At 40.4% G+C, this 26,651-nt stretch overlaps 1 protein-coding gene across 1 annotated transcript in view; it reads right to left on the reverse strand.

Moving 5' to 3' along the window:
• Nucleotides 1-25,267, reverse strand: part of SLC9A2 (solute carrier family 9 member A2) — a 149,519-nt gene extending 124,252 nt beyond the window's left edge. Inside the window, exon 1 of the mRNA XM_066267888.1 lies at nt 24,631-25,267. Coding sequence (XP_066123985.1) covers nt 24,631-24,919 — 289 coding nt within the window. The 5' untranslated portion in view covers nt 24,920-25,267. The remainder of the gene's footprint in view (nt 1-24,630) is intronic.
• Between the last annotated feature and the right edge of the window lie 1,384 nt (nt 25,268-26,651).

Here is a 26,651-nt window from a genome sequence, read left to right on the forward strand (position 1 = left end):
GGAAAAAAGAGAAAGAACTCATATAAACAAAATCCAAAATGAAAGAGGAGAAATCACCACGGACACCGTAGATATACAAAGAATTATTGTAGAATACTATGAAAAACTTTATGCCACTAAATTCAACAACCAAGAAGAAATGGATAAATTCCTAGAACAATACAATCTTCCTAGACTGAGTCAAGAAGAAGCAGAAAGCCTAAACAGACCTATCAGTAGAGAAGAAATAGAAAAAAACATTAAAAACCTCCCCAAAAATAAAAGTTCAGGCCCTGACGGCTATACCAGCGAATTTTATCAAACATTCAAAGAAGACTTGGTTCCTATTCTACTCAAAGTCTTCCAAAAAATTGAAGAAGAAGCAATACTTCCAAACACATTTTATGAGGCCAACATAACCCTCATACCAAAACCAGGCAAGGGTGGCACAAAAAAAGAAAACTACAGACCAATATCTCTAATGAATACAGATGCTAAAATACTAAACAAAATACTAGCAAATCGAATACAACAACATATTAAAAAAATAATACATCATGATCAAGTGGGATTCATTCCAGAATCTCAAGGATGGTTCAACATATGTAAAACGGTTAACGTAATACACCATATCAACAAAACAAAGAACAAAAACCACATGATCTTATCAATAGACGCAGAAAAGGCTGTCGATAAAATACAACACAATTTTATGTTTAAGACTCTCAACAAAATGGGTATAGAAGGAAAATATCTCAACATGATAAAGGCCATATATGATAAACCATCAGCTAACATCCTATTAAATGGCACTAAACTGAAGGCTTTCCCCCTTAAATCAGGAACAAGACAGGGTTGTCCACTCTCTCCACTCTTATTTAATGTGGTACTAGAGGTTCTAGCCAGAGCAATCAGACAAGACAAAGAAATAAAAGGCATTCATATCGGAAAAGAAGAAGTAAAGGTATCACTTTTTGCAGATGATATGATCCTATACATCGAAAAACCCAAAGAATCCACAAAAAGACTACTAGAAACAATAAGCCAATACAGTAAGGTCGCAGGATACAAAATTAACATACAGAAGTCAGTAATAGCCTTTCTATATGCCAACAATGAAACAACTGAGAACGAACTCAAAAGAATAATCCCCTTCACGATTGCAACAAAAAAAATAAAATACTGAGGAATAAACATAACAAAGAATGTAAAGGACTTATATAATGAAAACTATAAACCATTGTTAAGGGAAATCGAAAAAGATATAATGAGATGGAAGAATATACACTTGTTCTTGGTTAGGAAGAATAAATATAATCAAGATGGCTATATTACCCAAAGCAATATACAAATTTAATGCAATTCCCATCAAACTTCCAATGATGTTTTTTAAAGAAATAGAGCAAAAAATCATCAGATTTATATGGAACTATAAAAAACCCCAAATAGCCAAAGCAATCCTAAAGAAAAAGAATGAAGCTAGGGGCATTACACTACCTGACTTCAAACTATATTATAGGGCCACCACAATCAATACAGCATGGTATTGGCAGAAAAATAGACACTCAGACCAATGGAACAGAATCGAAATTCCAGAAATAAAACCACATATATATAGTCAAATAATTTTTGATAAAGGGGCCAACAACACACAATGGAGAAAAGAAAGCCTCTTCAATAAATGGTGCTGGGAAAACTGGAAAGCCACATGCAAAAGAATGAAACTGGACTACAGTTTGTCCCCCTGTACAAAAATTAACTCAAAATGGATCAAAGATCTAAACATAAGACCTGAAACAATTAAGTACATAGAAGAAGACATAGGTACTCAACTCATGGACCTGGGTTTTAAAGAGCATTTTATGATTTGACTCCAATGGCAAGAGAAGTGAAGGCAAAAATTAATGAATGGGACTACATCAGACTAAGAAGTTTTTGCTCAGCAAGAGAAACTGATAACAAAATAAACAGAAAGCCAACTAAATGGCAAATGATATTTTCAAACAACAGCTCAGATAAGGGCCTAATATCCAAAATATACAAAGAACTCATAAAACTCAACAACAAACAAACAAACAATCCAATAAAAAAATGGGAAGAGGATATGAATAGACACTTCTCCCAGGAAGAAATACAAATGGCCAACAGATATATGAAAAGATGCTCATCTTCTTTAGCTATTAGAGAAATGCAAATCAAAACGGCAATTAGATACCACCTCACACCTGTTCGATTAGCTGTTATTAGCAAGACAGGTAATAGCAAATGTTGGAGAGGCTGTGGAGAAAAAGGAACCCTCATCCACTGTTGGTGGGAATGTAAAGTAGTACAACCATTATGGAAGAAAGTATGGTGGTTCCTCAAAAAACTGAAAATAGAACTACCTTATGACCCAGCAATCCCTCTACTGGGTATATATCCCAAAAACTCAGAAACATTGATACGTAAAGACAGTGGCCAGGACATGGAAACAACGAAAAAGCCCATCAATAGATGACTGGATAAAGAAGATGTGGCACATATACACTATGGAATACTACTCAGCCATAAGAAATGATGACATTGGAACATTTACAGCAAAATGGTGGGATCTTGATAACATGATACGAAGCAAAATAAGTAAATCAGAAAAAACCAGGAACTGTATTATTCCATACGTAGGTGGGACATAATAGTGAAACTAAGAGACATTGATAAGAGTGTGGTGGTTATGGGGGGAGGGGAAAATGGGAGAGGGAAAGGGGGTGGGGAGGGGCACAAAGAAAACAAGATAGAAGGTGACAGAGGACAATCTGACTTTTGGTGGTGGGTATGCAACATAATTGAATGACAAGATAACCTGGACTTGTTATCTTTGAATATATGTATCCTGATTTACTGATGTCACCCCATTAAAAAAATAAAATTATTAAAAAAAAAAAAAGAATGTCCAAGATACCAAAATAAATAAATAAATAAATAAATAAATAAATAAATAAATAAAGGGTAAAATAAGTAATTTTTACAAAAATGCTCCCAGCAAAATATCAGAAAAGAAAAGTCATAGTGGAGCAAATTATAACTTTAACACGATTTAGCAATCTACCACCATGTGTATGTTTATTGTAGCAATACTTCTAAAGATTTGTATAACATAATGTTAAATGAACAAAAGCACAAGCACACTTACAATACTAGTTTTATTCTATTTAAAACTGTCAAATTCATTCATCTTATTTCTAAATATAGTTTGAAAGGAAAGTGCCTCTTGACATGAGACACTAAAAATCTACTGATATTCTAAGAGCAGATTTCTATTTACCCGTAGAGTTTACCTTTCAGACACAATGACTTGCCACGTGACTTCACTTAATGTTGGAGGCAGCATGAGAAGGACTTGCTGGTCCCTGACCTCTAAGCCCAGTACTGCTTCCCATGCTGCCTCCTTATTCAGGTTGGAAACCATGACTGCCTTTCCCTTAGATATTCCATAATTGTCTCCCTATTGCCATTAATAGTTAAGAGTATGTCATCATTTTTAGTTATTTACTTCTCATTTTGGAACATGATCATATTCTGAAATTGTTACACATGTTATCATTAACTTGACTACAAAATAAGTTCCAACTGATCTTGAGTGCATAAGTATCCCAAATGATAGACTCAGTTGCCTTTACTATAATCAGGTATAAATACTGGAAGCAATCTCATGGAACATGAAAAAGTATAAACCAGAGGCTGCAAACTGTCAGGTCAAGGTGTAGGTAGAGCACAGAGTGCATTCCTAGCAGCTGTGGCTGATGCAATGCTGTGAGAACACTCCAGCACCTGAAACTCTCCTAGGCACACCCAGGAGGGAGCTCACCCACTGTAAGAAAGTGACTCAGCACCAACCAGGCAGCTCCTTGATCTTTTTATCCATTGGCTTTGAAGAATATGCTGTAACACCCTATAGGCTGAACCCATGTATATAAGCTAGCTTACTTCCTGAATAAAGTGGATCTGCATCACTGAACCTGGTCCCCAGAGTCGGGTCTTTGCGTCTCCATCGTCCTCACCCCTGGTGGGCCTTGTCCACATTCTGGCACCTGGACAGGGACCCAACTAGCATCCAAGGGACGGGTGAGTGACCCTCTGCAATGGGAAACCTTCTCGCCCACTGCCGAGCCCCAGAAGCTTGAGCCCTCCATGCCCTATTGCAGAGTAGGCGAGTTAAAGTTAATGAAAAGGATCTTTGTACCTACTAGGACAAGGGTCGGGAAACTTTTTGACTGAGAGAGCCATGAACGTTATATATTTTAAAATGTAATTCCATGAGAGCCATACAATGACCCGTGTACATGATGCATTATCCAATAAAAATTTGGTGTTGTCCTGGAGGACAGCTGTGATTGGCTCCAGCCACCTGCAACCATGAACATGAGCAGTAAAAAATGAATGGATTGTAATACATGAGAATGTTTTATATTTTTAACGTTATTAATATTTTTATTAAAGATTTGTCTGCAAGCCAGATGCAGCCATCAAAAGAGCCACATCTGGCTCGCGAGCCATATGTTCCCGACCCCTGTACTAGGAAATCCTCTCAGGTTTCAACCCTTGGCTTTGGGACGTGCCTCTTTGGGACCCCAATACTTGGGCCCAAGCTCTCTGGCGCGTACTTCAGCAGAAGTACACAAAGGGCAAACCTTCCCCCTCGGTCTCACTCCTGCCCTACTAGCCATCTTCTACCAAGGACCCTCCCCTATTCCAAAAATATTACAGACTACCCCTCTCCCTGAGGAGCCCCTACCTCCCTATTCACCCCCCTCCACTGAGGAGGAAAGTGGCTCAGCCACTGGCAGCTGAGAACGCAAAAAAGAAACCAACCGAATTGCTAACTGCACCATCGGCTCCGCCAGCTGAGGAAGTGGAAGCTGGAAGGACCCAGCCATGGCACAGTGGCGGGGTCCACACCCCTTTCTAATGCAGGGGAGAGGTTATGCTGTGTCTTTCCAGAAAACAGCCCTCAGCCAATTTGGATCCCAGGACGAAACATAAGGCCAGTACCAGTGTCCCAAGATGACCCCTCCGATGAACCCCTCAACCCAGGAGATGGTGAGTCTCCAGAAGAAGACCTCGCGGCAGATGTGTGCACCCCATCACCTGGGGGAATATGATGCGTTAGCGGAGTAAGCCGAGAGAATGGCCCCTGACGGGCCCCCGGCCCTGGTACTCTGTTCCTGCTTATGTGAACTATAGTAACCGCTAACTCCCAGATGCGGGCGGACCCCATGTCTGGGCTGCTTTTTCCCATCCTGGCATTTTCCTGCCCATAGAGACAACAGCAAGCTGTAATTCATCAAGTCCAACTGGCCCTAATTAAAAGAGAAGGGGGAAATGTAGGTAGAGCACAGAGCACATTTCTAGCAGCTGTGGCTGATGCAATGCTGTGAGAACACTCCAGCACCTGAAACCCTCCTAGGCACACCCAGGAGGGAGCTCACCTGCTATAAGGAAGTGACTCAGTGCCAACCAGGAAGCTCCCTGACCTTTTCAGCCATTGGCTGTGAAGAACACACTGTAACACTCTATAGGCTGAACCCGTGTATATAAGCTAGCTTACTTCCTGAATTAAGCGGATTTGCATCACTGAACCTGGTCCCTGGAGTCAAGTCTCTGCGTCTCCATTGTCCTCACCCCTGGTGGGCCTTGTCCACATCATGGGGCATCGTGTCCTGCAAGCCTACTCTAGTTTGCTTCTCTGGTGTTTTCAAATACTGATCTCCTGTATGGTTTATCTTAAAAAAAAAATCAGCAGACTTGGGCCCTTTGCCCCTTACTCATGCCAATTTGTGCAAGCTGGCAATTGGCTTTAAATGGGGCAGTGGGTTTTTTTAGTCAGATCAAGTATTGGGTCTACAATTTGCTGCCTGCCTGTCTGTTCCTCCAACCCTTGCACACTTCCTCCACTTGTCCTTGAGCATGAACATGTACTGCTCGGCCACATTGTTTGCTATCTGTATAGACCTCAAGTGCAAATGCCAATCTACAGATGCCATGAAGCCTGCAATGGCTACTGGGACAAAGGAAATATCCATTCTACTTCTCTTTCCTATACTTTTCAGACTCCTCACTTCAAATTTCTACCACTGCAATGAGAACACAAGTCAGCACTGAGTTTCAATAAACTCCAGGACTGGCTTCCCATCTCTTTAGCAAATGGGTGAGGGCTCAGCTCATCAGGGACCACAAGGGCCTCCCTGGCCCAGTTGTGCTCCACAGCTGGTTTCTGTCAATGCAGTGAATTCTCTGACAGGTCTTGGGCAGCACCCAGGGTTGGTGAATTTCACTTCCACAGGCTGAAGGAACTTATGTGGAGTACAATGACAATGTAAAGTGTATAGTTGGAGACATCTAAATCCTCACCAGACCCCTAAGACAAGGCACAGGCTCTGTCTCATGACCTTGCCTCATTACTGCCTGCATTAAACCCTTTATTCAACCTAAGACTTGTTTCTATTCCTGCACCATCAGCAAAGTAAGATCAATTCTCAGTATTGTATTTTTCTCTCCACTAGAAGTTTGGCCTGAAAATGACACAGTTTTTAACTGGCAGCCTTGTATTACTCACAATAGTCTTAAAAGTTGTGAGTATTTATGAGAGTGTGTGACAGTGTGCATCACACATGCAGACAAGTGCACATGCAGACACACAAACATTGAGTCACCATAAGTACTCTGGCTCATGGTGCTTCACGAAGGACAGTTCTTCGCAGGATGACTGAGAGTTTTTTGTCATAAAAAAGTACACATCTACTGGGGTCAGAGGCAGAAGCAGTTGGAGGTACTGCTCTCAGGGATTTGATTTTTTTTTAAAAAAGGTCTATATCTCTCTGGATTTCAGGGAAAGTTGCAAAATATAAAAACCAGCCACCCATCCCTTTAACGATAAGAGAGTTCTTTGGTCCCACGCATCGGGGTGTTTGGGAGGAAGTACACTCTGTGCAGGAACAGGGTGACCTGGGAAGATGCTCGCACAAGGAGCTCCCAGCTTCTAGGAGAGTGAGCAAAGAGGCAAGCCTCTCCAGACCTCTGCTCCCCACACTGTCCAGGGCAGGCCAGTCAGGAATAAAGTGCTGACTGTTAAATAGGCTGAGCCACAGTGACCAGGACATGGAGCACATTGTACAATGAATAACCTCATTGATACGGCTCCCCTTCTGTGCCGTAGAGAATTTCCATAGCCCTCCAATAAAATCTATTCCAATGGAGTGACAATCGCAGGTGCTGAGTGCTAGACTGCTAGTCAGTTACTTCTGTGGTAGAAAAGCTGTTTCCCTAGAAAACTTTAAAGAGATTGTCATCAAGAGATTAGATAATTAGCATCTGTGAAAAATATAATAATTTTGCATATCAATTCTGTAAAAAGCAAATCAATATCTTCCTTTACAAGGTAAGTAGTTTGAGAAAAGTCAATGAAGAAATAGTAAATCAATAAACATTGTACTTTTCTGAAATCCTATTTCTCCCTTTGATTTAGTTATTCATGGTTTTGAATTTTAGATTAGGTTCTTTACCACTAACCAGCTTTCAAAAATTTAAAACCAATGATGTACTTTACCATCTTGATTACTTCCTACTAAAATAACCATCTCGGGTAACTGTTACTGGGTCCCATCTCCTTTTTGAAGCTATAGGTGGGACAGATTAGTAGAATGGAGTCTAAAGATGTTCAGTTCTTGCTATCATATTCTATGACAGCCAATGGAAGTGAAATCAGAGGTGCTGGTTATGTGACTCATGCAGAATGCTCCACTGGCACAGTGAAACCAAGATGAACACACCAAGGCCACCAGACAGTGGGAGCTACCACCAGCTGACCCGCACCCTCCCTGCCCCCACGGCAGCAGCTCTGCCCCAGGAAATAATAATAACACTGGACCATGTTCCAAGTCCTTCTGCACAAAGTATGTCTGAGTGTGAAATGTGTGCCACCCCACACCGAGCGAAGTCAGCCACTGATGCCAGGGTAGCTGCTGACACAGCCAGGTGGGCAACAAGCCATTCTGTGAGAGTGCTGGGGGCAGCTTGAGGACTTACGGAGTGTTCTGATGTCACGGCTTCTCCTCGGGTTTCATGGTTTCATGTGACCTGCAGCACGACACCCTCACAGAGCTTGCCTGAGCCTGTCAGGACTGCAGGTTTAGACTGGGCAGTGCGGAAGCAGGTGCCACAGCCCTCACATGATTCTATCCATCTGCCAGTGTAGCAAGTTTTATCCTCTTGAGGCCCCCACCTTTTCCTTTCTTTTCTTCTTTTTACATTTAGTAATAACATTTGATGAAGGGATTTTAGCATGAAAAGATTAGAAAAAATTATTCTGAAGGTAGAACCTTTCCAGTGTGTAGGCACAATTTAGGGGGAATGACAGTTAAAGTTCAGTGACAATTTTGGAATCACCCTTTGCTTAATCAAGCTGTGGGAGGGAGCACTCGGCTAGGGAGTGCTGATAAGGACTCTGGTACACTGCACCTAGATTCAAACTTTCCATGCAGGCCAACAGTTGAAAGCAATTGTTTTTTTTTGTTGTTGTTGTTTTTGTTTTTGTTTTTTTTGCCCCAAGCTAGATGTTAAATCCTAGAATCTGTCATACTTTTCAGCCCCTGTGGTAGTAAACAATTTATGCCAATTTTGGTTTTGTTGTTTGCCTATTGATCTCAGTAAGTTGGATAAGGCTATCCAGGGAGCATACTCCACCCGCCTCACCACCTTGTGTTGGAATTTTATTTTCTGTTTGGTCTTTATTTCTTTAAAAGCCTGTCTTCTAAATAAATTTACCACTTGCTTAAAATAAATATTGCTCACAAAATTTAAGGGGTCAGTGAATACTCCAGTACTTTCAGCCTTTTGTATAGTGCATTTTCACCAATGAAATAAAAGTTGGTTTTGCACCTTATTTGCATAATCAAACAACTTCCATTGACTTATCATTTGCCTTTCTGATGTTCTTGTTTAATAAAAAAATCAAATGCTTCTTTTTTTATCGCTTCATATTCATTTTGAAATATCCCCTAATTTTTGTAAGCAATATAGATAAAAATATAGGGGGGAAAACAATTGCCAGTAATTGCTACTTAATTTCATTTTTTAATTAACTGTTTGCTAACACTCAACAACTGTAGTCACTCATTATTCACACAGAGGGAATTGCACACTGGTAGCTGGGTGAAACCACAGAACAACGCTATGTGGGAAATGACACTATCTTCCAAACTTACTAGAATCTTAACATTTTTGTTCACTCTGCCTCCTCTCTGGCTTCAGATTACCAACTCGGGAGTCTTCGCACATCCACATGTCTTCCCATATGCCCATTGTTGCAAAGATCAAGGAGGTTTGAGTGAGCACTAGGATGTTCACCTCTTAAGAATTCTTATGGTTCCACCTTCATCATTACTATTACACTTTATTAAAACAATAATCTAACCTACTAATATGGTGAGCAGAAAAATGGAAACCTGGAGGCCTGCCAATTACAGGCCTTTGTTAAGAGATTTAGGAACAGTAACAACTCTCCTCCATTCAGAGGCCTCAAAACACAAAATTGAAACATCAAGACCAAATGAAAAGAAACAGAAAAAAATTCACTGAAGAGGAAGTAAAGTCATTAAATACATAAATGAGCTGTCCTATCAACTAAATCCCTTTTGCAAAATCATTAGCGCTCACAAGAGCTAGGATGTGAGCACAGGAATAAATTTCAGCAATAAAAAAAACACACACAGAGACTGTGAGGATAAAAATAGATTATAGTAGTGAAACAAATGAAATATAAAACAGTATTATTGGGAATCTAAACATCATTAGTTTTAACTATGTGTCTAGGTAGACAAATGCAAAAGGCACAAGGCGCCCACCCCCAGAGACTTGACTTGAGAAGGGAAGGACAGGGAGTCCACAGCTGATGAGTAAGTAATCTCAGGTCAGATAGTGATCAAAGTGCTGAAGAATATAAGCCTGGGCAATAGGATGCAAAGAGACTGAGGCAGGAGCTCTTCCATGCAGGCAGATATATTATCTAATTCTCTTAAAAATGTGAACTCCTTGAACTAGAGGCAGCATCTTCACATCTTTCTAGACAGGTTACAAGAGAGTGCACAAAGAATGATGTCATTCTCCTAAGAAGACCAACTGACACTAAGTGAACCCCTCTGAAGATCTGAAATTTCAATCAGATAGGAAAGGAGGGGTGGGCTACAATGTCTCACTGTCATTTCTCCTTACCATGCCAGCTGTGCAGTAGTGAAGATGCACATTCAGCCAACGTGCTTCAGAACACTGGGGAAGGAGAGGGCTGGCTGACACTTTTCACAGCAATAATGACTTTTGGCAGCACTTTGCTTTAAAGCTCTTTCCTGTCTAGATCCCTAAAGAAACCCTGTTTAAACAAATCATAGCAGGGTATTTGGAAATTGTCTTCCAAAAATGCATTTCTCCTACCTGTGACATGTCTAGGGACCCAATAACATTGAGCAGGGTCAAGAAGAGAGCCTGCTCCTGTGCAGACGGTCTCACCAAACTGTGAACCTTGCTCACTCACCCTCTCCTTCTGCCCTCCACCTACTTTGCCTGGCTGCACACCCTCCAGTTTCCAAGACAGAAACTTGGAATAAAACAAAGGGGGGCACTGGCATTGTCTTTCATTGCAAACCAACTTACAAAAGCAACCAAACAAATTTTTAACTTACCTAACATTGGAAACCAAAATAAGTATGATTTAGAGAGAAACCTGTACATAATGCCAAGAGCAAGAAACAAGAACTTCTAGAAAAACTGGACAAAATAGACTTCCATTGTCTAATGCTATTATGTTTTGGAGAAGGAAGTAGACATCTGTTTTCAACAAAAAGCTAGCCAAATTTCTAAGGTCTGTAAGACAGCACATTTACTAAGTGCATTAACTGTACCCTCACAACCACTTAATGAGAAAGCTATATTGTCACCCCATTTTACAGATGAAATAACTGAGGTTAGAGAGGTTTGTTAAATCACCCGAAGTCCACAGTTAGAAAGTGGCAGAGCTGAGGTTTTGAACAACAGTACTTAAGTTACCAAAGTATGTGCAATAGTAGCATACGCATTATAAGTAGAGTGACCAAAGAAGTTATTGTACAAATAGTATGCTTAAGAGTGAAAGGATATGCTATTACTATGTGTGCTAGGATAGCAAATGGAAGCCGTAGACATTGTGTACAAACCAGAATGTGTGGTTATTTTAATTACAACATGATTAAACTGAGATGAAACAAAGTGTCTCTGAATATTATTTAGTTGTTTATTTATTCAATAATTATTTGTTGAGTACCTATTGTGTGCCATACTATCCTAAACAGTGAGTTAAACAAAGTCTCTTCACTCATGGAGCTTAGATCTTACTGAATGTCATTTATGAATGTGTGCATATGTGTCAGTAGGTACATGTGTACATGTGCAATTCTTTTTTTTAATGAGAGCAAGCAAGAGGGACAGGTAAGGACAAGTAGGAAGGGGAGAGATGAGAAGCATCAATTCTTCATTGTGACACCTTAGTTATTCATTGATTGCTTTCTCATATGTGCCTTGACCTAGGGGGCTCCAGCCGCACGAGTGACCCCTTGCTCAAGCCAGCAACCTTGGACTAAAGCCAGCAACCTTCAGCTCCAAGCCAGCAAACTATGGGCTTAAGCCAGCAACCATGGCATCATGTCTATGATTCCATGCTCAAGCCAGCAACCCCACGCTCAAGCTGGTGAGCCCATGATAACGTTGGATGATCCCGTGCTAAAGCTGGTGACCTCAGGAGTTTTTCTGGGTTTTTTTTTGGGGGGGGGTTGGTATTTTTCCAAAGTTAGAAGCAGGGAGGCAGTCAGACAGACTCTCGTATGTGCCCAACCGGGATCCACCCGGCATGCCCACCAGGGGGCGATGCTTGGCCTATCTTGGGCATTGCTCCATTGTGGCTGGAGCCATTGTAGCACCTGAGGTGGAGGCCATTGAACCGTCCTCAGTGTCCAGGCCAACTCTGCTCCGATGGAGCCTTGGCTGCAGGAGAAAAAGAGAGAGATAGAGAGGAAGGGGGGGGGGTGAAGGGTAGAGAAGCAGATGGGCGCTTCTTTTGGGTGTCCTGACTGGGAATTGAACCCAGGACTTCCACACGCTGGACCAACGTTCAACTGCTTAGCCAACTGGCCAGGGCTAACCTCAGGGTTTTGTCCCTGGGTCCTCAGCATCCCAGACCAATGCTCTATCCACTGTGCCACTGTCTGGTCAGACTACATATGCAATTCCATAAGTGTGCATGTATGTACAATAATAAAACAGATGTGACATCTTTCTTCCTGCAAATCTGTTGTAGTGGAACTTTGGCCTGTTAAAATTATACAGGTTGAATCTTTAATCTATGCATCCTTAATGTGATAAATATATATTCCAAAAGCATTTGAGTTCTACATTCCCTAAGTTATGGAAGGTGGAAAAGGCCGGAACAAGGTTAAAAATTTCTAGACTCAGTTTCTAGCTCTTTGCCTTTTCTTTGGCTTTTTCTGTCTTGCCCAGTTTACAGAGTTGTTGTGAGGTCACAGTCATTCTAACATTGAAGTTCCAATTGTGTCCATCTGTTATTTCAGTGCTCCATACAATGATCCTGTGAAGTAGGCAGGATGTTACTATCTTTATTGTCTGATTTTACAATGAAAATCTGAGACAATCAAAATGAGATGATAAGGGTCAGCATGAGGCTCAAATATAGCCAGACACTGGGCTCTGAGTCAATAGCATGTGACTGACATAAGATACATCAAGTGCCCTGGAGACCATTAACAGAGGTCTAGAACCTAATATTCTTCTCCACAAGAGGTAGGATGGATGGCACAGGACAAGACACAGTAAAGTGATGAAGTATACCACCAAGAATCCCACCTTTACCACTCAAGAGCTGCAATACCTTAAACAAATGACAAATTACCTAAGCTCTCTAAACCTGTTTCCTCACCTATGTTTTAAACCTGGGGATAACAGTGGTGCCTGCCTCCCACAGTTACTGTGAGGATTAAATAAGATAACGAGTATGAAGCTCTTGGACGAAATACTTGGCATGAGAGAATGCTCACCGTTGTTAGCTATTACTACTTTATTAAAGAAACCATGATGGAGAATCACCCAGTCTTCCCATCTCCACCTTTCCTGCCACAATAAAAGACTTTACTTGGTGACATTACACTGCTCAGGCTTCTTAGCCTGTGGATCCCTTGGAAACAAGCTCAGGAACAGAGTATCAGAATTACCAGTGGTGAGTCATAGAAATATAGCATCAGAACTGTTTTTGCTGCCCTGTGAACCCCATGAGGAACTTTCTATTAATATCAAAATTCAACACTTTATATTAGAGTGCTTTCTCATGCAGGGTGGGCATAAGTAATCTGATTCGTTTTCAGGTAAATTTTCTAAATACAATGGTGAATTTTATTTTTCTTTTCTGTTTTTCACAAGTGAATCCTTTTGAATGCAACATTAAGTAATGACATGAAATTCACATTTAATATACAATTCTGTCCCAGCCACATAGAGAGCCATGACATCCTCTGGAATTACTGAAGAGAGAGAGATACACACATCTTCACATAAGAATGGATTTTAAAAATCAAGATTAGAAAGTGCTTGTACAACGATGAACAATGTGCAGGGTTTTTTACAGGAAGTACATCGATTATGATTCATTATATTTAAAAGATGTAATTGCAAGAGAGTAACCTATAATTGTGCATATCTCATTTAGGATTGCAATATGCTCATATCTATACATCACTTTAATATAATAAACACATGTTTCTTTTGGCTTAAGTTTCTTTGACTGTAAGAGTAAAACCTTTATTTTAAATTATTTCCTCCCCACAGAGTATCTCATATTATCCCTACGGAACTAGTAAACAGATGGAACAGATACAGATTTCCTACTCCTACTAATTAAATAAGAGAACCAGGTAGGTGAAGACTTGCCAAGGTAATAAGACAAATTTAATGATAAAAGGAGCAAACTAACAGGAAGATATAACCATTATAAATATCTATGCATCTAATATAGGAGCACCTAAATATATAAAGCAGATTTTGATGGACATAAAGGATGAGATCAACAACAATACTATAATAGTAGGGGATATCAATACCCCATTAACATCACTGGATAGATCCTCAAGAAAAAAAATTAACAAAGAAACAGTAGACTTAAAGGACACACTTGATTGACTAGATTTAATAGACATCTTCAGAACCTTTCACCCTAAAGCAGCAGAATATACATTCTTTTCAAGTGGTCATGGTACAGTCTCTAGGATAGACCACAACTTAGGACACAAAAAAAATCTCAGTAAATTTAAGAAGATTGAAATCATATCAAGCATTTTCTCGGATCACGATGGTATGAAACTAGAAATCAGCTACAATAGAAAAAATGAAAAACACTCAAACACTTGGAAACTAAATAACATGTTATTAAATAATTAATGGGTTAACAATGAGATAAAAAATCAAAAATTTTCTTAAAACAAGTGAAAATAAACATACAAAAAGTAAAAATTTATGGGATACAGCAGAACAAGTCCTGAGAGGGAAGTTCATAGCATTACAGGCATACCTTAAGAATCAAGAAAAAGCCCAAATAAACAACGTAACCCTGCATCTAAAAGAACTAGAAAAAGAACAACAAATAAAGCCCAGAGCTAGTAGAAGGAAGGAAATAATTAAGATCAGAGCAGAAATAAATGGCATAGAGGCTAAAGAAACAATACAGAGGATCAATGAAACCACGAGCTTGTTCTTTAAAAAGATAAACAAGATTGATTAACCTTTAACTAGACTCACCAAGAAAAAAAGAGAGAGGACTTAAATAAAATTAGAAATGAGAGTGGAAAAGTAACAACTGACACAGCAGAAATACAAAGGATTGCAAGAAAATACTATGAAGAATGGTATGCCAAAAAACCTAGGTGAAATGGACAAATTCCTTGAAACATATAATCATTCCAAAAATTAATCTGGAAGAATCAGAAAACCTAAACAGACCGATTACAACAAATGAGATTGAAACAGTTATCAAAAACTCCCAACAAACAATAGCCCTGGGCCAGATGGCTTCACAGGCAAATTCTACCAAAGTTTCAGACAAGGACTTTTATTCTTCTCAAGCTATTTCAAATAATTCAAGAGGAGGTAAAACTTCCAAGTTCCTTTTATGAGGCAAGCATAATTCTGATTCCAAAATCAAGCAAAGACAATAAAAAGAAAAAAAACTATAGGCCAATATCACTTATGAATTTAGATGCTAAAATTCTCAACAAAATATTAGCAAACCGGATCCAGGAATACATGAAAAAAAATTATGCATCATGATCAAATGGGATTTATTCTGGGGAGGCAAGGCTGGTACAAAATTTGCAAATCAATCAATGTGATTCATCACATAAAAAAAGGAAGAAAAATCACATGATAATATCAATAAATGCAGAAAAAGCATTTGATAAAATCCAGCACCCATTTATGATCAAAACTCTCAGCAAAGTGGGAATACAGGGAACATAGCTCAACATGGTAAGGGCCATCTATGACAAACCCACAGCCAGCATCATACTCAATGGGCAAAAATTAAAAGCAATTCCCTTAAGATCAGGAACAAGGAAGGGGTGCCCCTTTTACCACTGTTATTCAACACAGTTCTGGAAGTCCTAGCCACAGCAATCAGACAAGAAGAAGAAATGAAAGGCATCAAAATTGGAAAATAAGAAGTAAAACTATCAGTATTTGCTGATGATATGATACTATACATAGAAAACCGTCAAGTCTCAGTCAAAAATCTATTGGACCTGATAAATGAATTCAGCAAGGTGGCAATTAATGTTCAAAAATCAGAGGCATTTTCATATACTAACAATGAACTGTCTGAAAGAGATATTAAGAAAACAATCCCCTTCACTATCTCAACAACAACAAAAAATAAAGTACCTAGGAGTAAATTTAACCAAGGAGGTTAAAGACTTGTACTCAGAAAATTATAAAACATTGATAAAAGAAATCAAGGAAGATACAAACAAGTGGAAGTATATACCATGTTCATGGATAGGAAGAATAAACATCATTAAAATGTCTATATTACCCAAAGCCATTTATAAATTCAATGCAATTCCTATTAAAATACCAATGGCATACTTCAAAGATATAGAACAAATATTCCAAAAATTTATATGGAACCAAAAAATAACACAAATAGCCTCAGCAATCTTGAAAAAGAAGAATAAAGTGGGTGGTATTACACTTCCTGATATCGAGTTATACTACAAGGTCATGTACACAAAACAGCCTGGTACTGGCATAAGAACAGGCATATAGATCAATGGAACAGAACAGAGAACCCGGAAATAAACCCACACCTTTAAGTACAATTGATATTTGACAAAGGAGGTAAGAGCATACAATGGAGTAAAGACAGTCTCTTTAACAAATGATATTGGGTAAATTGGACAGCTACCTCAACAAAATGAAACTAGACCACCAACTTACACCATTCACAAAAATAAACTCAAAATGGATAAAAGACTTAAACGTAAGTCGAGAAACCATAAGCATCCTAGAGCAAAACATAGGCAGTAAACTCTCAGACATCTCTTGTAGCAATATATGATATTTGCTGATTTATCTCCATGGGCTAGTGAAACAAATGGAACTGTATTAAACTAAAAAGCTTTTGCACAGTTAAATACAATAAGAACAGAATAAAAAGATAAACTACACAATGGAAGAACATATTCAACAATACGTCTGATAAGGGGTTAATAACCAAAATTTATAAAGAACTTGTAAGACTCAACACCAGGAAGATAAGCAATCCAATCAAAAAATAGGCAAAATAAATGAATAGGCACTTCTCCAAAGAGGACATACAGATGGCCAATAGACAGATAAAAAAAATGTTCAGCATCACTAATCATTAGAGAAATGCAAATTAAATCCACAAGGAGATATCACCTCACATCAGTCAGAATGGCGCTCATTAACAAAACACAGAATAAGTGCTGGAGAGGGTATAGAGAAAAGGGAACCCTTTTTTTACTGCTGGTGGGAATGCAGACCAGTGCAGCCACTGTGGAAAACAGTATGGAGATTCCTCAAAAAGTTAAAAATGGAACTGTCTTTTGACCCAGCCATTCCACTTTTAGAAATATATCCTAAGAATATTACTGATTCAAAAGAAGAAATGCACCCCCATGTTTATGGTGGCATTGTTTACAATAGTAAAGATCTGAAAACAGCCCATGTCATTCAGCTGACGAGTGGAATAAAAAACTATGGTACATATATACAATGGAATACTATGCAGTCATGAAAAAGAAGGAAATCTTACCTTTTGCAACAACACAGATGGACCTGGGAACTATTATACTAAGTGAAATAAGCCAGGCAGAAAATGAAACATATCATATGACCTCACTCATTTGAGGAATCCAATGAACAATGTGAACTGAGGAACGGAATAGAGGCAGAGGTGGGATCAAAGGGACCAGAGGTAAAGTGGACAGAAGGAAAGGGAATGAGAGGATGGGATCAGAGAATGGAAAGAGATTGGTGAGATTATATACACATAACACAGTGTAATAGCAGGAAAGCAAATCCTGGAGGGAAGGGAGGAGTGCATTGGGGGGAAAGGGGCAAGAGGGATGTTGAGGGAACACGGGGGTGGGGGGACGTATTCAGTGAGACATTTGAATCTATGTAAACACAATAAATTTAAATCAATAAAAAATAAATAAGAGTGCTAAGTAAAATTCACTGTGTGGACCCACACAGACCCCTCTGCTCACTGCCCACATACAATAGTAACATCCACCCACGTTCAACAATTTTTTAAAGTTTAGAAGCCTGAAATAAGAAAGAAATCAAAGTGGGAGATGTAGGTAAAATTTCGAGCCCCAGAACCAGCGGAATTGCAGACATTGATACTACCTACCCCATGCATTTGAACTCATACATGAGGACAAGAAATCTGACTTCAAACTAGTACAGAAAGGACCCAGGCCTAAACTCCTGAGTATCAAAGAACTACTTTGTTCTAAATAAATAAATAGTAAAACCTTCCTATAGCCAGGGAAAATTAAAGGAAACACATCAACTCTTTAAGGTATTAGGCAGAGGGAAAATTCACCTGTAGGGAAAGTATAAAACTCCAGGTCTATACCACACACTGGTGTAAGACCAATGAGAGTAACAACATAATTCTCCTTAGCAACAAAAGAAGGTAAAAGATCTCTATTTACAGTGCTTGAATCACATCGGAAAACCAAATTGAAAAACTAATTCTAAAGACCAGTCACTGAAACCTGAGGTCCTTGCAATAAGAATACTAAAAACCATTTTGTAAGAACGTTTCACTACTTAAGGAAAATAGAATCCTAGCAAATAAACATTCCTGGGCTGAAGCTAACTCCCAATAAAAACTGAAATTTATGTTATGAAAAAAAATATACAAAAGGGAAAGTCAGTAGATGTGATGAACAAATGATTTACAACCTAGAAATTTAGAAATAACAAAACTATCTAAAAAAACAATAAAATTAATACAATTTAAATAAATAAAGTAATGAAAAGAAAAATAAATCTATAATTAAATAATAAAGAGCATGAACAGACTGCAGATGAACTTGTAAAAGGATCAAAAATGCTTAAGTGAAAATATAATTAAAATGAAAATTCCAATGAGTAGGTTAACCACAGACAGTAACATGGGAAAATGGAGAAAACATCAAACAGCATTAAGAAACTGAGAAGCACAACAAATTTCAAACAAGAAAAATAAAATAAATCCATAGTGAGACACACTGAGGAAACAGAAGAATAACCAAATGCAAAACCTTAAATACAGCATAATATGCTCCAACTGATAAGTTATAATGACCCAACTGCTACCCTGTTATATATATAATCATTCAAGTGCATAATAAAAATTAAGGCATTTTTAGACAAAGACCAAGAGAATTTATCATTCAAAGGCCCTTCTTGAAGTACCCACTAAAGAACATATTACAGTAGAAAGACAACAATCTGGAAGAAAAGGAAAGATACAAGAAGTAACAATGAAGACAAACTGGTATGCATGCTTACAAATCTATGTAAACATTGCTAATATAAATTAAAAGCTAATTGGAGGAAGTTAAATACAAAGCAGATCCAAATTACAAGACAAATAATTAGAATTTGATCACTGGTGAAAATCTATCCATATATAAACCATCAAATTCACTTAGTTTTACAGGTAAGTTTTTATAAGCCCAAAGGGAACAAACAAATTTATACAATTTTTTTTTTTTTTTTTTTTTTTTGGTGAGAGGAAGGAAGTTAGTGAGGCACACTCCTGCATTTGCCCCCACTGGGATCCATCCACAACGCCATCTGGGCTGATGCTCCAGTAACAAGCTATTTTTAGTGCCTGAGGCTGATGTGCTCCAACGGAGCTATCCTCAGTGCCTGAGGCCACACTCAAATCAATCAAGACATTGGCTGTGGGAAGGGGAGTAGAAGGAAGGGAGAAGTAGCTGGTCGCTTCTACTGTGTGCCTGACCAGGAACAGAACCCAGAATGTACATACACCAGGATGATGCTCTCTACCCATGGAGCCACGGGCCAGGGCCAAAAAGCTTTTTGTATACCTCTTAGGGCTTCAAGCTAGGTGAAAGAATTATGCAAAAATAAATAAATAAATTAATTAATTAATTCTCCCATTAATGATAAATAATATCGTATGTTAAAGTCAATACAAAAAGTAATATTTTGGGTGTAAGATATTATTTTAGATTAATAATATGCTATTATTTTTTTAAATACAAAAATATTTCTGTAGTAGATAGAGTACAGTGATAAAATTCTAGCAAGCACCTGAATTGGTCCTTAGAAAAAATATGAGAAAGCTGTTGAAGTTATCCTGCAGATAGAAAAAAAAAAATGGGAAGAGAGGGAGGCTTTCAGACAGAAAGGAATCAGAGCTCTTCTTTGGTTTTATTAGGAACAAACACATTTATTAGGAACGCCAAGTTTTAGAAGTCTACACAAAGTGAGATGTGATTCATACAATAGGTGAAGATCATGAGTTTCATCTGACCAACCAACTGGTGAACATGTTTAGCAGAAACCAAATATGACAGAGAGAAATAATAAAGGACAAGGATAGTTTTTGTGTTTCGTTTTGGTCTTTGTTTTGTCTGTTTGTTTGTTTTCCTCAGAGATCAAGATCTGAATAATTTAGGCAGGTACTATCCAAGGAAACTCTAGTTTCATATTTCAAATCTAGAGGAGTAACCTTCACGGACCAAATTGCTTTGTAATTTTCTTAAAATAATAATACAAGTTATTTAATTTCAAGACAACAGGATGGAGAGAAGTGGAAAATTCTGCATCCTAACCCACAAGCTGAAGGGCAAAGGAAATAAAAAAGGGAGGATGGGTGTTGACACTTGGAAATGTCAAGTAGGCCAGCCCACAGACCGTAAGGTAAGTGAAGGGCATCTGGGGCACCACTGAGGACAGAAAAAAGGTGTCTGATACTTTAAACAACAGGGGACCAAGTGCTTTGTCCCTGAACCTTGAATGCAGGATGCATGCCTACATTCACTCAGTTTAGGAAAAAATCCCACTGACCCATTTCACAGGTAAGAAAATCAGAGAAGACAAACTTAGAACAATCCCAGACGTTTTCCTCTTCTTAATTCTTTGGCTATTTTTTTTTCGGCTATAGAACTCCATCCCTGTGTACAGAAATTACCAAGCAATGTATGCAATGATACTGTCAAAAAATCATCAGCTGTTCAAAATGAAAGAATACATGTGAGGACTGAAGTAAAAAATCAAATTGGAAGATGTTTCTTGTCAAAAATTTTTAAACTTTTCAGAGCTGTACTAATTGTTTTCTGTTCTTTATTTATTTAATCTACTTCACATACAAATACACATCCTCCTCATATTCATCATTTTTGGAAACTTTATTACTGCAGAACTTCTTTTTCTGACCAAATAATTAGAAAGTTGATTTTCTCTAATAATCAGGAAAACAATAAAATGTTAAGTTAACTCATTCAACAATCTGCCAAAAATGCATTTTCTCACTTCTAATAGTAATTTTTCTAAGATTATATTGTGTTGCAATCTAGAAAACTATTCTGAATTCACCATCAAGAATGATATTTTTTTCTATTTCAACCACAGTTGATATAAAATATTATTATTTCAGTGATGCAATATAGTGATTTGAACCTTCTACAAATGTTATTAGAAACCTCCACTTGGGGCAATCTGTTTAATCTTATTTAGATTAATCACTCGCAATGTTTCTCCATGATCTCTGGGGCAGGTAAGTTCAGGTACACTAGGTTCATGACATAAAACTGCCCCAAATAGAAACCGTGGCATTTTGCATGAGTTAATACTTCTGTTGTCTCATAGCCTCATGTCCTTCTGCACAGCTCAATTTATTATCCTCCCCAAATGAGCAAATTAAAGCATGCCAATTTCCCAAAATAAGAGTTTATATTTTTATTGCAAAACTTAAAATTTAAATGGCTAGAATATTACTAATGAATTGTGCAATTGTCTCATGGTACCAAGACAGTCCTCCCCAAAGCCAGATGGAAAGTTCAGGGCTGAAAAAATCTCTAAGCCTCTCCAGGGTCCTCTAGGAATAGAGCTGCACAGCACAGGACAGGGCTAGACTATATACAGCAAGAATCTAGAGAAGACCATAAGTACCAGTTTTCAGGACTCAAAAACTACACTTTCTGCTCTGAGAACTATACACTTCATCCTATCCATATCAGTCTTGACTCAGGATCCCTCTCTGCTTAGACTCCTCTGGCCAGGAGATACAAACACCTGTCTTCGTTTGCAACACTGTGCCATCCAGATGCAGAAAGGAAAGAGGAAATAGCAGCCAGAGAAGTTCAGCATCTGGAAGAGGCAGACAGATCCAGAGAACAGCAAGTGCCAAGGAGCAGAAACACATCTGTATAAGAAAACTGCCAATAGGCAGATTAATACACCGATGACTTCATGCAAGCATAATGTCTTTTAATAAAACCCCACATAATTAATATGATAAGGTCATATAAGATGATGAAATCATGACAGAAAAAGAGTAAGAAAATAAAAAGAAATAAAGAAAGGAAAGGTTGGAGGGAGGGAGGGAGGGAGGGAGGGAGGGAGGGAGGGAGGGAGGGAAAAGAAAGAAGAGAAAAGAAAAGAAAAAAGAAAAAGGCAAGCCACCGAATAAGAACACTTGGAGAAGGCCAAGCCTAGAGAAGCAGAGAACTGCAGGAGTCAGCCCAGCACAGTAGACGGAAACAAGAGTGACAGAAATCTTCACCTCCACTGGTACCCCTCTCACTGTCTCCCCTACTAGTGATGACACAATTTGGTGTTTACTACATGCCCAGCATTATTCTAAGAATGTTAACACATTCATTTTCATTGAATTTTCATAGCCAAACAAGTCTCCAGGATAGACACAACAATGAGATATCGTTCAGTCCTGGGTGGATTCTGGCTCAACCACCAGCAAGTCAGCCTCTCCATTTCTCAGTTTCCTTGAATATGACACGAGGTAATCATACCTACCCAGAATGGTTGTGAAAATTAGACATAATAAACTTAAGTGCCTATTTGCAGCTGTTATTAATCAGATTAAAATAGTCAGGAGTGAAGAACAGAAGAAAGAGTTGTAATTGAATAAAAATGGCAACAGAGAAGCAGCAATGGAAACAGGGCACAAAGCACCCCTCCAGTGATTCAGACTTGGGGCTCATAAAGAGAAGTGAACTTGCATTTGGCTCCCCACTTTGTATATCTGTGGATAACTCATATAAATGCTCTGGGTTTCAGTTCCCACCTCCACCAAGTGGGAGTATTAATATCCGTCCTTGATCACGGCGGGGTTGCTGTGAGGGATGTATGAGGAGATGGCCCCTGAGATTATTATTACAAGCAAGGAGTTTATGTAAATGTGCATATCTGGCTTGACCGATGGGGAAATTCACTTCCTTTTATTTTATTTCTTAGGTGGAATTAAAACACTGGAAATTGCAGATGGCAAAATCATTAAATAGCATATGCCACCTTTGGTCACCACTAACAGAATCTAATTCAATCTGACATGGAAGGTTCCCTTCATGCTTACTTCTCACAACTTCCATTCTCCCCAAAACTATCCTTTTTACCTGCTCTGTACATTATGTCTCCCAATTATGTCTCTTTTTATGTCTCTTTGGAATGGGGTTTTCTTTCTTCTCCAACTGACTGGATCCTGGTCATCCTTGAAAAGCCAGATTAAATGCTTCCTTGCATGAGGAAGTGATTCCTGCCTCCCTACACTGCTATGTTATCTTATCTGAATTTCTCCCCGTATTACTTCTTTTCTGTATTATGATCAAGGACATGTGCAGCATCTTTCCACCAATCAATAATTTTCTTGAGGGCGAAAGGCAATGTGTCTTTTAATCCTTGATAGAAACCTGCCTAGCCTTACAGTACAGGGTCTTTCACAGGGCAAATGTACAAAATGCAGATAATGAATAAATTCTTTTGATCTAATAACTTTTGAATCATTGCAATAGCAGTTCACATATTTTAAGATTTAAAAAAAAGTATTTAAATTATAAAGTATCCTGACCTGTGGTGCCAGAGTGGATAAAGCGGAGATATGGAACACTGAGGTCACTGGTTGGAAACTCTGGGCTGGCCTGGTCAAGGCACGTATGAGAAGCAAGTACGCAGCAACTAGGGGTTGATGCTTCCTGACTCCACCCCTTTCTCTCTCTCTCTCTCTCTCTCTCTCTCTCTCTTACACACACACTCTCCTCTCTCTAAAATCAATAAATAATATATATATATATATATAATTGTAAAAACAATGTAAAGCACCATCATCATAATAAAAGTTTGGGGGGAATGATAGAGGTGAGAAAATACACTGAGGCTGTAATTTCCAAGTAAGAGTTAAAGGTAAACTGAACATTGGGTTAATTATTTTTAAATATGCATCTTACCTCACTGGCCTCAGTCACCTAAGAAGAGGCTTCATGGAGAGTCAGGCCTCAGCCCAAAGGAGGGAGGAGCCAGAGACTGCTGTCTCAGCTGCAGGCACTCAGGAGTCCCAGGACTCCTTCCATGCACATCATCAGTCAGGTGCATGAAAGGGTCTGTGTCACTGGCATGTCTCTTCCCTCCAGCATCCAGGGTTTGAACCATTTTAGCATAGGTGCTCCGCTGTGCCTATCCCAGTAGGTGAGGGCAGTACACTTCGGCCCAGTGGCACCCTCCCACAGTAAACAGGTCTCAGCTCTGGCAGAGGGCTGTCACACTTGGCTAACAAGGCAGAAGTAAGCAGCAAATCGCTAAGTGTGTATGGTCTAATACTTGGAGGCTATTTCAAGGCCAATGTCCACTTAAGAACCCAAAGCGATTTAGGAAAGTGCTCCTCCCTGGGTCCTTCTTGACCAGAAGTTATTCTACCTGTCCCTTCTGCCCTGTCCATGGGGAGGGGCCCGCGATTCAGAGGTCAACTCTCCAACCTGATTGTCCCCTCCGGATCTCCCCTGCCCTACCCCGCGCGTCCAGTTTGCTCACCAATCTTGGCCAGGGAGGCCAGCAGGATCCACAGGGTGATCTCGAAGGGGATCTGCACATGGGGGTAATCCAGAGTGAATACTGGCAACCGACTCTCCTCGAACGGCGTCGTTCCGGGAGCCACCACGCTCGCGGAGCTGGGCAGGCTGGAGCTGGTGCCCATGGCCCTAGGAGAGTCCAGTAGGGTCTCGGCCATGGTGCCTGCCAGCCCCGCGACCTGCAGGAACAGCAGCAGCAGTAGCCGCGGTGGCTGCACACGCAGGCTCCGCCGGGTGCCCGCCAGCTCCATAGGCTTGGCTCCCCGCACGCTCGGCGCCCCAGCACTCAGCGCATAGTGTCCGGCAGCGCCGCCGGATGGGCCCGCACAGCACGGGGCAGCGACAGCCGTCGCCGTCGCCCCTGCAGCAGAGTGGGGTCTCTGCAGCACGCCGGCTCAGTTCCTGCCCCAACGGGCACAAGTGCCTTGTCTGACGCGCACCCTCGCCGCCGTCAGCCGCCCTCCGCCGCCGGCCACCGGCCCATGCCTGGTCCCAGCTGGGCGACCGCAGCTGCCCGCCCTGCCCCAGGCCGCCCGCGGGCGGGGGCGGGGGCGGGGCGGGCGCGGAGCCCCAACCGCGGGGCGGGAGGACGAGAGCACCCGGCCGGGCCGCGCCCAGTCCACCTGCGGGAGCCCACGGGCGACGCAAAGCGCTGGGGGGCGGCGGCAGCAGCTGCGCTACCCTGTCGCGGACACTCTGCGCCGAGACCTGCCACCCCCGTAACCAGCGAGCTGTGGGTGGAATAGCCGCACCGGGAGCAAGGTGGCCGGAGCTGTCCCGGCCCCGGACGCAGCGTCGGGCAGCCGTGCATCCACGGAAGGAGCCCGCGCGACCCACGCGTGGCGCCCTTTTCCGCGCAGGCTTCTCCAAGGAGACACGCCGGGCGGGCGGGCGCAGTCTCGAGAGGAGACGGCACAGGTGGGGGCGCCACCAGCCCTGCCCAGGCGCTGCCCCAGACCCGCCCTTGAGCTCTGAGCACAGTACGGAAAGTTTGGAAAAGCCTCATTTTGTTTCCCCTCTCAGAGTTATCAGATTTCGTCCGAGGCTTCTTCTCCACGCGCGGAAACGTCCCGTGCAGAACTCGGTGTTCCCACCGAACCCATTTCTTGGCCGCCTTGCACTGGTTTCGCTCATTGATGGGACGCGTCCCCTTTTCTTCTCCCTGCCACGGTCACGACAAAGAAGAACATCTGTTTTCAGGTTGAGAGGTGCACATATCTGAGAGCAACAGAAATATTATAATTTCGTGAAAAACCAGTGATTTGCCTAGCTTAGCTCAGATTGACCTGCTCCGCTAATTACAGGACGCGTTGTGGTGAGGAAAGGGAAGGAAAGGAAGCGGGATTCGTCTCCTGCAACGAAAAGAGCTGTATATTGCAGTGACAAGCTCTTCCTTTAGGGCGGCCTCCTTCCAAGATCGTTTTAGACGCCCTGGGTGCATTCTTTCTGTACCAGCATCTCCATCACCAGCAACGGAAAGGAACATGTAAGCAAAACAGGTGTTACTCAAGTAATTGAAACAATTTTTCCTTTAATATTTAGAAAATAAATTCTTTTTTCTATTTTTTTTTTGTGGTTCAAAATATGGTTTCTACTATTAAACCCCTGGCAATGCAATATTTAAAGTTTGTGGTTGCTGTTGTTTTTCGGAAATTCTAACTTGTGAGCTATCAGCAGAGAGTCCTGGAAAAGTTAAGTCCTCCACCTGAATAGAAGTATGTAAGGAACAGTCATCTTTGGATTTTTAAAGTAATGCAAGGACAAGTCCAGGATAAAATGGGAGAAAGATTCTGGGAGATGACACACACACACAACACTTAAGTTAATATTTTATAAAGCATACATATTTAAAAATACAACAGAATTGAATTGTAAAGATGTTATCTTCTTTACAAGAATCAATGAGCCATCCAAAAATTTGCCTCTCCTTCTCTGTTCACTGGAAATTTCATAAAAGGTATGTGTTTAACATCTCCTCATGAG

Source organism: Saccopteryx bilineata, chromosome 3 (genome assembly GCF_036850765.1).
Source record: "Saccopteryx bilineata isolate mSacBil1 chromosome 3, mSacBil1_pri_phased_curated, whole genome shotgun sequence".
NCBI classification, from domain to species: Eukaryota; Metazoa; Chordata; class Mammalia; order Chiroptera; family Emballonuridae; genus Saccopteryx; species Saccopteryx bilineata.